The 13,605-nt window shown below is 35.5% G+C and overlaps 1 protein-coding gene across 1 annotated transcript; it reads right to left on the reverse strand.

The window, feature by feature from the left end:
- Positions 1 to 4,497: 4,497 nt before the first annotated feature.
- On the reverse strand, positions 4,498 to 9,816 carry LOC129567213 (organic cation transporter protein-like). The gene is made up of 7 exons (XM_055443864.1): positions 9,175 to 9,816; positions 6,493 to 9,046; positions 6,143 to 6,401; positions 5,973 to 6,076; positions 5,798 to 5,894; positions 4,842 to 5,714; positions 4,498 to 4,763 (listed from the first exon to the last, which is right to left on the reverse strand). Exons 2-7 carry the CDS (start codon positions 6,645 to 6,647, stop codon positions 4,623 to 4,625), a joined length of 1,629 nt encoding a protein of 542 aa, XP_055299839.1. The 5' UTR covers positions 6,648 to 9,046; positions 9,175 to 9,816; the 3' UTR covers positions 4,498 to 4,622.
- Between the last annotated feature and the right edge of the window lie 3,789 nt (positions 9,817 to 13,605).

Consider the following 13,605-nt stretch of genomic DNA (forward strand, 5'->3'; position numbering starts at 1 on the left):
ATATCGATAGAAAGCGATCAAATTCGATTCAATATGACGACGTGATTGAAGAATTTGCCACTTCAAAAGCGAGAAAAAAGACATTTCTTTAAGTCATTTTAATGTATCATTTTTTTGTTGCTTTTCAAATAAACTTGGATCAAATGTATCATTTTTGAGATTTTTTCACACACTTTTAAAAATTCCAGTTTGAAAGGGCACCAACGGATTTTGAACCAGGGCGCCAGCGAAGCTAGAAATGGCTCTGTCCACTACCATTGAAAAAGTCTCAATTTCCTCAATTTGCACATTATAAAATGCGGTAAAATATGATTAAATTTCAAAATAACCATAAAAAGAGTGTTGTAACGATTGTGGATTCTCATTATTTCATTAAAAAAAATTAGTTCCCAACCACCAAAGATCTGGAAAGTGCATTTTTTTATGTATCCCCCCAACAAAAGTTCAATTTCATACATTCAGATGCCAAAATGCCGATTTATGACCAAAATGACAACGAAATGGATATTCAAGTGTTCGTGTACTCCCATTATTTTCACGGAAAAATTGCAGTTTTCTAAGACAAAACGACGTCAGAGGTGTATTTCACGTGTTTTCCGAACAAAAATGTCGTTTTCAGTAAAAATAGAGCAAGTTGAAAAATTCACTTCAAACCGACCTTTTTTTCGACCATGAAATGGCCTCAGATCGCATTGTGACCACTTTTAATCGATTGCTCGTCGAAAATTGAGCGGATATGGTCTTTCGTGAGCCTTTTTCAGCCAGTAGATGCGTATTTTTGGCAGCAATTTCATCGTAGAATGCGACTCTTCATACAAATTCCGTTCATTGATCAATTGCCTATGCCCAGAACTTTGCAATACGAATTTTCCCGGATATGTGGCATATGCCATTTTATCAGTATGGTAACCGGCTACAAACGCTCAGTTTTTGGTAAAAGATTGTCGGGCTGATTTTTGAGAAATCGCGTTTGGTGTGAAATTTAAGGGGGTCGATTTTTCATAAAAATCGACTTTTTTCTTTTATATCACATAAACATTGGCATGTGTGTATGGAACTTTTTGAAGGTCTTCTCAAATGATAACGAGCTGACTTTGCCCGATGGGCGTCTGAGTTGATCTAGTGTGCGAAATAAAAACTTGAAAAAATCGTATACATGCAGGCTAGTGAAGCCATAGCCAGCTCTCCTGTAATGCAAATGTGAATCTGAGGACGGGTTTCGATGTGGCCCGACACCAGCTACAACTTGGGCATATCGACACCAGAATCTGTGAGGTTCAAAAAAGTTTCCGGACAAACGGGGACACGCACATCCAAATCAATACTTCCATAGAAAAACATGGTTAAACTGCCAATGCCCATAACTTTTTCGTTTTTGGACCAATCGGAGCGCTTGGACCGGCGTTGGAAAGGTGGCGAGGAGAAGCTTCTCTTGAGGCATGAGGGATATGGTGTTTCCGACTATTTGGGCCAAGACCTTTCCAACGGTACCCAACATGCCGGGGCCCAAATAGTGTCCTGAGAAAATAGCATACTTACTCTATATATATACTCGTGACGCAAAAACTGACATTTTTGATATTTGGCTTGAAATGCACAGTCTATGTAGCGTCACTTGTCGGACTATCGTCCTCCGTGATAAACTACAGTTGCAATGAAATTACTTCCTTTTATCGCCAAGAAGTTGGACAAACTAGCGTTGTTTTACGCAACCAATTTTCAAGCTATTTATTTAATTTGGTCAATGCGATGTTTGTTTGTGATGTATGTGAGCGCGACATATGGTCTCCTCCGCAGGTCAATTATCCAGTAAATTACTCCGTAGAAATCATTTAGTGAACAAGCTATATATGTGTGATGGCTTGTGTTATGATTGTAATTTTCGCCATAAAAGGAGATGAAATGATTTCGTGAGTTGGAAGAATTTTCAATGTTGTGTGGATCATTCTAGTATATTTCATATACAGGGTGCTAGCAAAATCCGTGCAAATTTTTTAACAACGTATTCCTAGAGTCAGAATCTATCCAAAATGTGAGAGGAACTTTTCCGGAATTGCTTGATATTGAAGTTTTGGTCACCGCTTCATTTTTGATCGCAAATTCCAACTATGGCAAGGTATTCAGGCCTGTGGCAATTGTCGGTCGCAGCATATGCGTTTTTAATCAGTTTCAATTGTAGGGAAATTGGACCAAAATTGCTCTCGAGGCCAAATCTTTATAGGCCGAATTCAGAAATTAGCTTTCAACATTTTTATAGGTCTTTATCCAGTAATATAATGTTGAAATAAACGGAGCATACGAACATCCTGTATACATACAATACATATTATTGCTTGGATGAAGAAACCACCCGGTTTTATTCCCCTCTCTCTTTCAATAATAAAATGGGTCATTTCCGTTTTTGGCTACTGTTATTGCTGTTCATTGTCGTTCAATTCTCTGAATAATTCAGTTAATCTTGTTTATTTCGACAATTTAGCTTATAAGGCATTCATATCATTCGATATGTTTTCAGTAGAAATTGTGTTTTGAAACTATTTAGACGTGCACAGGAGAAATGAAGCTGCTATTACTTATAGTTTTAATCTGCATTGGCTTGAACTATGTTAGTTCACAACAACAAGAGCAACCACAAGAGCAGCAGCAAGAGCTAGAACAACGACAAGAGCAAGAGCAACGGTGGAGAGAACACATAAAGAACTTAGAAGAACAAGAGCAAGAACGTCAGCGGCAACAACGACAACGGGAATCAGAAGAACGGGCGCGAAGAGAAGAAGAACAAAGACGACTACAAGCCCAACGACGACCTGGTCTGCTACTTGCCAAACGTTAAAAGAAGCTCTAAGTTACCATTGAACTTGTAATATTTATTGTTAATTATGTTATGATTTGTATGATCGAATTTTGGAAGCAGGTTTATTTTGAGTTAGTGCCAGAATAATTTTCCAAAGTGGTTACTTTTATTACTAACCATAGCTGGTGAGAAGTCAATTTTTTAAATGTAACGTACGTAGAACAAAAGCTAAAAGATTTGGCATCAAATATTTGTGATTGTAAGCAGCTTTGTGTTGAAGATTTTTATTATTTTTTTCAATCTAAAAATAATATTCAGTGTCTGCGTGCTCAACTAGTTTGATGCATGTCACATACAATTTCACGCCATAAAATCATCAAAATAATATGAGCTTTTTAATTTTCATTGTCAATAATTTACTGCAGTATAGTTTGTCTAGTATTTCTGGATAAAGACCTGTTCCGTTACATAAATTTCATTCCAAATCTTGGTACATTACATAAACGGTATTACTTCATATAAATCACAATTACAACACAATATGTTACAGTTCGGTGTTTGAATAAAACAGAAAACCATCTTGGCAGCAGTTTTTTTTATTCAATTTTCATCATTTTAGAGTTGAAACTTCTTATTTTCAGCAGCAAAAGTAAGGTTTATTGCATGACGTATTGAGGAATTAATGAAATGAGGTAAGTATAAATGAAAGTATTGAAAAAATTAAAACCCATTGACATGTTTGTGTATATTTGATAATGGTTCTAGAACAAAATTTCCGGCATGATCACAAAATAAGCTACAATCTGAGAAGTGTGCTTCTTGTTAAAGTGAGGTGTTGGCTTCGAACGTTCTTTCGTTCGACATGATTAAAAAAAATCATTTTGTTCGTTCGTTCGTTCGAAAATGTTTTGTTAGTTGTTCGGTCCAAACAACATTAAATTTTGTTCCCGTCATTAAATGGGAATATTGGAAGGAAACCTGCTAACATCATATTTTTGACTTATTTCTTTGTTTGATTCAAAGGTTTTTTTCGTCTGTGTATGGTTTATCCCGGTTTGCGATGACATTTAGAGGTTATGTTTTCTGTGTGTACGAAACAAAAATAAAGCAATCCATTAAAGTGGAAAATGAAATCCGTAAGGCTGAAACATGGTATGTCCCGTTTGAAGTATTTTGCTTTGCAGTATTCCGTTTTGGTAGATTTTTTGTCTGCAGTTTCGTTTTGAATTTGATTTTTGCAACTGCATCAAAAGATGAAAAATGCATCTGTGGCACAGGTTCGTATTCGAAAATGGTAAAGTCATAATAAAAACTGGTGAAGTTACATTTATCGCGTGCAAAAGAGATGGATTAAAGGAGAAAGAATTAAAGATTTTATAAATTGAAGAACTTACAAATGCAAAGTTCGTTTCTTTTCGGTTTTGCTGATAAAAAGTAACGAAATGATTGACAATGAAAGTTCCATTTCATATCTCAATGTCTTATCTTGCTTACCATATCGGTGTTTCAGAATTTTTCCCGCAAAATTCCACCTGAGTTCGCTAGTTGGGCTAAAATGATAGCGATTGGTACAAATGAAACTTCCTCCAATTCACATGAGGTAGGCCGCAAGGACCCCCAAAGTACAAAAAATCGGCGATTTCATCAAACACTTAAACATAGCAACAGCACAAGCACATACCGAAATTAAAAATATCATCGAATAATGCTATCTGTCATTGAACATATTTTTAATTACCATGAATTTTTTTTTTCCAAAATCGAAAGTATTATTTTTTTCTACAAATCTTTGAGTTAAATTAGACTGCGATGACTCACACTACTGGAATTATAATCTCAACGCTTTTGCTTCCTCAACCGTATCAGGAAGTTTTTTCGAAAACGTCTCTGGGCAGAGGAGCACGAGGAAAGCTGCAAGTATTGCCGAAGCCCCGAACAAAATCGATGGAAGTGAACCATGTTGTGCTAACTAAAGGTGTAAAAAGAATGCAAAGAACGTTAAAAAAAATACACAAAGAAGAAAAAAAACGAATAATTGAAGTCATACCAAAACAATGCTGGGTGCCAGCATTGATCCTATTCTCCCAATCATGGAACAGGCATTGATTATTGTCGTTCTCACATTTGTCGGCCACTGTTCGGCAGTAAATACGTACAATGAATTGAATGCAAGTGTTATTGTGCATTTTCCTAACATAAATAATAGAAGAATGACTGTCGAGTTTTCTGCTGGTATCAATGATGTTACGATTGTGGAAAATGCAGTCACACTGAGTGCACCGAACAACAATATCCTACGATTTATCCGATTTAACAAGGGCAATGCAATCAACAATCCTGGAATCTCAATAGCCACAACAAATATAAAACTTGTGTAACGATTTTCGCCCGGCAACTGTGTTGCAATCAAACTAAGGCCATAATAGCAAAAACAACAATTCATCCATTGGTAACAGTTGTTCAAGAAACGAAAGAACAATACTTTCGATTTGAAAATTGATTTCAGTGACTGGGCAATTGAATTACTTTCGGTAGTCTCTCCGTCAGATGGATTTGGTTTATATGTCATTTTGATCATTTCGATGGATTTGTCGGACAATGTTTTACCATTGACACGAGCCGTTCGCTTCAAAATTTGTATTGCACGCTCAACACGCCCGCTTACCAGAAGCCATCGAACACTTTCTGGAACGATGTAAAAGTATACCACCAAAAATAGTCCAGGTGTGTAAAGAATTCGTATTACGGTACGAAAATCGTGAACGTACATGGCAACAAGGCCCAAGAGAATCTCGCCCACTGGAAACGAAATGGCTACGATTACGCTTCCCAGCACTCTTTTCCTTGAATTCACCCATTCGAGAGCCAGTACATACATTCCTGCAAAGCAACTCGTTCCCATAGATTCGAAGAACTCAAGCTGCACGAGAATGATTCGAGTGGAAAATGTCAATCAATGTATATACAGTTCATGTGGAAGTAGAAGATAATGCAAGTACTCACACATATATACATCAAATAGTTTGTTGAGAAAGACTTAATCAGACCAAACAAACTGCCACACGTCATACCAATAATAACCACGGTCAAACGGCCATATCTTCCAAAATAAATGATTGAGATTTATTGCATTATTCAAACCAACACCAATACTGTATACTGTGCTCTGTACACTTACTTGTCTGATAAAAGTCCATTCAATGGGAGAAATACAAAACGCCCGATGTTATTTACAGTTCCGACCAAAGCCAACTTGTAGCTGTCAGCACAATGGATATTAAGCTGCAAGATTAATTGACAAATTGCCCATGATATCAAAAAAAAAACTGCGATACAATTTTACCATACCTCTGTTTGTACATTTCTTTCGTCGGTTGCATAGATAAATTCTGAACATTTGACAATTAAGCTCTTATTAAACATATCTGGGCCACATTTTGCAAGCGATGATTCCGTGCTGCTATTCCTATCCAGCGATGCATACCGAACACAATTTTCCATTTTTCCATTTGAATTTTCAATTGTGGGAATAGCATTTCGCAGCCATGGTTGATCGTATGCAATTTCACGGCTATTCTCACCAACATCGCATTCAGGAATTTTGCATCTGTTCAAAGAAATGGAGAAACACTGAATTTGCAGTCGATCATGATTTTTGAGTGTTTGTTTTTTCAAGTTATTTTTGAATTGATCCTCACCGATATATTAAGGTATTGGCTGATACCATATAATTAACTACGTATGTCGCACTTAATGCACTAGGAATGCAAATTAACATGTAAGTGATAACTTGAAATAAACCAAATTCACCCACTTCGGTGAGTACTGCATCCAAGTTTGAATTTGCACTCATGTTGAAACAACCTCGATTTAAAAATCACGACCTCGATGAATTAATCTTTCTAGCGTCTCTTGAACAGTCAGCGCAAAAACTATAATCCAGCTTAGAATATGTTTCTGTGATGATCTTATCGCAACCATGGCCAAACCACATTTGAATGACTCGTGCAAATGAAAAAGTAAAACGAGAATATCTTTGTGACGGCATGGTCTTAAATATCTTCGAGCTATAATAATCGAAATTTACTGTTTCTTTTCATTTTTCCGGTTGGTGATATTGTATTTAGTCCATGTAGATAAGTAGGCTAAATGGAAAAAAAACACATGACTCTGTTCTACGTTATATTGAATAATGTCTTAATTCAATTGAATCGTTCCGACTGGTAATCGTAGGTAGGAAACATTTGAACAACCGAACAAATACAATGCTCTGTTTGATTGTGTTCTTTTCACATGTGAAGAATAATTTGCCAATTGATAAAAGCCAATTCTCAAGATTTTTGGATGATTTCAATTAGATCATTTGTTTTGTGTTGTTCGTTCATTTTTTTCTCTTATCTATTATTATTTCTCATGAGTGTGTATTTCATACTAAAATATAACCGATTCATACCAAAAACATACAAAATCCGTACTAAAAATGATTTTTTCACTATTTGTTGTTCACTTTCGCCATTTTCCTTCTTTCATTGAATGTTTTCAAAAAGGAAAATTAAAAGAAGTAATTTGAAATCAACCAAAATGGAATGAATGCAACGGATAGTTGAAAAAGATTTACAAATCTGGCTCCAAATTTGGCTTGGTTTCGGTTTTTGACGAAAAAATAAGATTCTCAATGTTATATGACCTTTGGATCTTCGGAACATGATTATTAGATTTCGTTTAATTTTGATTTTTCTCGATTTTTTGCCGTTCGCCAGCGCTTAAGTACAGCTGTTTCTTATTTGTTAGTGGTCAGACAGCAATCAACTTTGGGTCTAAATGGTTCAAAATTGATACAATTTTACGATAAAAAAAATAAAATCTGCCAGATTATTACGAATTCACAGAGAAGCAAACATGAAAAATGTAGCTAAATCTGAGATTTTTCAATAATGTTTCTACACTTTTCCGGTCCATAGATTTTGGACTACTGAATCGATTTCAATTTTCTATGGCGCGTTTGAAAGCTATGGCTATCTTGTTTTAAGAACCATCGTACTTTTGATGCTGCACTGCCTACTGTAAATTTTACAGTCTTTGATGTTGAAAAATTCTTGGTCAAAACCAGTAATTTCACATATAGATTAATTTCTAAAGAATACGAACACTTTCAAAGTAACCGTACTGTGTTAACTCGCACGACCAAGCCCTTTCAAAACATACTAGTCACATCTCTGGACCTGAAATTTTTCCGAATTTGTTGATTAGTGTAATCACTCGAATTGCATGACTGCGTCGAAAGATTTTCGATATTAAAGGATAGTGTGTCGAATAGCCTCATCCTCCCTTATTCTATGTGTTTGAAAAACCGAACGTCCAGACAAACAAATTATTTAAACGAACGAACGTTCGAAACTGACACTATCTGAAGATCTCAGATAAGACTGTTCAAGAGTCGAACATAAATTACAGCACAAAGGAATCAGTTTATGAGTGATACAGCCTAGAAAAAAAACGTCAAAGTGAATTGTCAAGCTATTTATCTAACTATGTCAATACGATGTTCTTTTGTGATGTATTCGAGTGCGACATGCTTTCTCCTCCGCACAGATTATTATCAAGGATAAAATGATTTTGTGCGTTTTAAGAGTTGTCAACGTGTAGATCATTCCAGCGCACTTCATATACAGGGTGTTATTCATCCAAATATTTTATCAAGGTATTCCTAGTCCCGCAAATTCCCCTCACTATGACAAGGTAATCAAATCTGAGGCAATTACACGGGTATTTTTGTTCAAGTTCAACCGGCTCCGATGAGAATCTCGAACATATTTTACTGACTACATAAAGATGTAAAAAAAAACTTTCAAAGTGGAAATTTTGTGCAAAAAAAGTACGTCAAAATCGAGAGTTCTCTTCAAAAGAGGTTTTCCAAATAATTTTTAAATGCCGTTTTGTTCCAATTTTGTTCAGCAGGACAATGATGAACAAAGAAGAGAGGGAAATAATAAACACTGTTTATTATACAGGGTATTAGCGAAATCCCTCTTACAGCGGTTCTCGTTTTGACATTTATGCTGTGCATAATTTGTTTAACATTTATGTTGTGTCGGACATCTCCTCGTTCAGGTACAGCTTTTCACCGATGGTCACGATGCCTTTGACGTTGTATTCTTTAGATGCTGTGTCGGTGGCAGCCATTATTGGGTGTACGTATGACGGATTTTAAGGTATTTAGATGGTGATGCTGAATGGAAAATGTCCAAAATACTGCAATTCAAAAGAGAAGAAACGATAAAAAATTGCCATCTTGTAGGAAACATGTGTGTGACATTCGCTTTGGACCCCAAAGCCGAGTCTCTATTCACAGTTTAAATTATTGAGAGAATCTTACTCACCTTTTGTGGTAAACGTAAAAGTGGATGGCAGAAAGGGTACAAAGAACTGTGTCCCGTTTTGGGCCATATGGCGTCTAGCAATGAGACCGGTACCAATGGATAGGGGGCAGCGAGTATAACAATAATATATGGGTGACACGGCCCCAAGTTGTGGGCGGGGGGTTTTATTGGGATACAAAGTTAGTACTGGATTTGGGGTAGTTTTCGCTAAACATGGATTTTTCATGAATAAAGAGTCATTTTAGAAGGAAACTATGTATAGACGAAGTATTTATGCTGATGTCAAGAATCGATTGTCACTTTGGTTGGGGCTGCCCTTCAAGTCTGGGGTGCGTGGGAGGTAAAAATTGAAAAAAAATCAAAAATACCCTAATTTGGGGTTGAGATTCAATTTACTGCCCAAAACTAATCACATATTTGGATTGCTCGCGAAAAGTTGACTATATGTCTCATACAACAAAAACCTGATCCGATCACTCCAAAGACTGTAAATGGCCCTTCAAAGATTGACCCTATATCATTCATGCTCCAGTATTTGGCCTTGTCTTCTATGGCCCAAACCCCATACAAAACGGGACACGATTTTTTAGATCACTTTTGACTTTGTTGTTCAATGCTGACTCAATGCGGACCTATGTACGAGCAGGGGCCTGTTGCACAGTACTGTTACAATTGTTGCAAATTGTAATTGTAATTGTAAATACAATTCGTTGTAAAATTGTATTTACAATTCTACAATAATTGTAAAATTTCATTTACAATTTTACAATAATTGTAAAATTGTTTTTCAATAATGAATGTGACAGTCAAAAAGAAAAAGCGATTGGTATCAAAATTCAATTCACAATTTATAGATTTTGTATTTATTTTTACTGAAAACTATTTTATTTCTAACCGCTTCTAAACTTCCATGGCATCGGCAAACTCAGATTAAGGATTTACAACTAACGATTTGTCACAAACACAAATAAAACGAATTACATACGTAATCCAAACTTTTCCGCTCCGCAGCAATTGAGTTTACCTCCCACCTAATGTTGAACCCAAAATTTCAATGAAAACTTTTTTCATAGCACTTTTAACCTTAAATAATAACTATTTCGACCATTTTCCATATAAAAGTGTCATTTGCGAACAGAATTTCAAACATTTCAAGAAATAATCAATTTTGGACCAAATTTATGGGCAAGTAGGTGTTTAATTGTTTGCAAACCCCCAATATTTTTGCAAAATAATATCAGTTTGCCTTGACCGAAACCATAAAAATGGCTTTTTTCTCATAAAAAAGTGTCGATAAAGAACAAAATTTCAGAAATTTCAAAAAAATGTCGAATTCAGACCAAATTGATGAGGAATCAGGTGTTCGGTTGTTCAGAAACTCCCATTTTTTTTCAAAAAAACATAAGTTTACCTTGACCAAAACCCTGAAAAATACTTTTTTCGAGTACTTTCCATACAAAAGTATCATTTTACAAGGTTTTTCAGGTCCTCAGTCGGAGGCTTATGGTACGAAATTGGTCAATCAGAATGGGCTCAAAATCAATCCGAAGCCTTGTCTTGTTTTTACAGATCCCAATTATCTTGTCAACTTTTTGAGATATCCGGCGGACAAAAAACGCGAACGCGAACGCGAACGCGAACGCGAACGCGGACGACGCCATACGCACATCGCAATTTCGCACATTTTTCATAGTAAACAAAGTATTATTGGAAGCAGATAGGTCTTGATCGATAGGATTGATCCCATCTACATTGCCTAGTGTACAGATATGTGCTTTGAAGTTTCGCGCGACGTTATAGTGGTCCGAAAGAGGAGCTAGTAAAACCAATACTTTTCCTTAACAAACAATGTTTGCGGAAAAGTAAAATCAATCTCATCAATCGAACCAGTTAATTTTTCCAAATATTTTCCATTCATTGAGATTGACAATTTCAATGGATGAGTCTAAAAGACTTTTCAGCATTATAATTCATATTTGGAAAAATTAAATGGTTCGATTGATGAGATTGATTTTTGTGTTTGTGACAAATCGTTATCGTAAACCATCCAAATTGTAGCATAGTTCTAATTGTAACATAGTCTTAAAAAAAACCACTTTTCTGAAAAAATACAAATAAGTCATATATTCATATCGGAAGTTTTTTTTCGTGATCTTCTCAAATATGATTTAAAAAACAACAGTTACCCTTCAAAGTTTTGCAGAAAATTAGTCTATTTGTTCAATTGTTACAATTTGGACTATGTTACAATTTGGATGGTTTACGATAGTTGTAAATCCTTAATCTGAGTTTGCCGATGACATGGAAGTTTAAAAGCGGTTGGAAATAAAATATTTTTTAGTAAAAATAAATACAAAACCTATAAATTGTGAATATAATTTTGATATCAATCGCTTTTTCTTTTTGACTGTCACATTCATTATTGGAAAACAATTTTACAATTATTGTAGAATTGTAAATACAATTTTACAACGAATTGTATTTACAATTACAATTACAATTTACAAAAATTGTAACAGTACTGTGCAACAGGCCCCAGACATAAAAGTATTTTTACGTACAGATCAAATAATGAAAATCAAAATTTCATACAATTAATGCTTGCTTATCGTCATGTTAAACATGAACACAAAAGGTTTTTCTTGATCCTACTGAAAACAACATCTTACCTTCGAATTTGGCAGAAAAGAGTGATGTGGCCAAACAAATGAACGTTGCAGTCTGTTTAATTTTAATCTGGTCAGTTTACAACAATTTTTGTTCTATTTTCTTACGAAACCTGTCAGTCAGTCGACAAAAAATTCAAAGAAAAATCCAATTTCACAACATGAGTAGTGAGTACATTTCAATAGACTTGCACTGCGTGCACCAATTCCAATTTAACATTTTCTATTCGTTCGATATGTGATTCATTTTCTACTTACACAGAAAGGCTATAGTTTCTTTGAGTGTGTTGTGGTATGGCCACAGGCATAGCCGCGGCCAGTCACATAGAGAGGGCGCACGATCAACTGGAATGACTTCCAGTGGATCGTACGCATTTGACGTAGCTCGACTGACGTTCACTTGTCAGTCGGGCCGCATCGAATATAAGCATAAGTATGATGTTTGTAACCATTCGTATTCCAATCTTTGAATAAACCACACGTAACCAATAATCACTCTCGTGTTTGCATTACAGTGTTTATACAGTCAAGTTGTGGTTGAGATGAATTTTTGCTTTCGCCAATTACTACGAGATGCTTTGAAATTAAACTGGTTTTTCAAAAAAACTAAACTTTTTCCCTTGGCAAAATGGACTGAATGGGATAAATCGAGAGAAGTAACAAATTTTCGTATGAAATAATAAATAATAGAAGTTGATTTTTTCGCAAGTGACTTCTGTGTGCTACTAAAAAACAGACTGAATTCGATGACAGTTCAAGAAAGCCGGTTGACAGTTTGTGCTATTATATCGATCTGTTGTTGTGTGCGTAAGGAACAAGTTGCTATGTATGAGTACTAATAACAACAATACAATAATTGGTCATTGTTGGAGCTGGAAACTTCACTTTTGTTTACATTTTGAAAATATTCAAACAATAAACACAGTTGTACGAAAAATACACTCATTTTGGTAGATTGCATTTATTTCACTTTGCAGTGAATCATTAACTTAACAGCAATCGATATAAATAAGATGAAATACGGTTGTAAAGACTTTTTGCTGACAATGCCGTATTTGATATTTGCTCATGTTCTTGTATATCACAGTACCTTGATCCAATTCTAATGAGAACTTACGTGTGAGTAAATACGTAGGTCACTATTTATATTTCGGGTCCTGGCAATACTAGTGTTGCCAGATGCAAACTGGAACTTCCATTGGAAAATTTGACATTTTTTAGGAATAAATACGTTGATAGATCGAAAAAAAGTTTGCCCCTTTGGTTACACCAGCCCTTCAAAATGAGGTCCTACCCCATTTTCATACAAAAAAAGTGTTGACGAGTTAGCCATACTGAGCACCTTCTGAGGACAACGTGCTTATTGATGCAAAATGCCATTGTGTTGCTTATTGATTTCCACTAACAAACACATAATTACTGGGATCCGACCATACTTATTGTCTTCACAATGGTAATGAGTAAAAATCCCTAAAATTTCCCATACAAATGGACCTCACTTTGAAGGGCTGGTGTAACCAAAGTGGCAAACTTTTTTTCGATCTGTCAACGTATTTATTCCTAAAAAATGTCAAATTTTCCAATGGAAGTTCCAGTTTGCATCTGGCAACACTAAAAATTGGTTAGACCCGAAATATAAATAGTGACCCTCGTATACACAGCTTGTCAACGCGAATGTCATAACGGTTTAGTTTCAATTGAAGCGCAACTTGGCCTTTCATTCAAAATAGTTCACCCTTTTCATCAAAGATTTCTAACAACGATA

The sequence above is a fragment of the Sitodiplosis mosellana genome, unplaced genomic scaffold, assembly GCF_009176505.1.
Source record: "Sitodiplosis mosellana isolate CC-2019 unplaced genomic scaffold, AAFC_SMos_1.0 Smas_scaffold_10, whole genome shotgun sequence".
NCBI classification, from domain to species: Eukaryota; Metazoa; Arthropoda; class Insecta; order Diptera; family Cecidomyiidae; genus Sitodiplosis; species Sitodiplosis mosellana.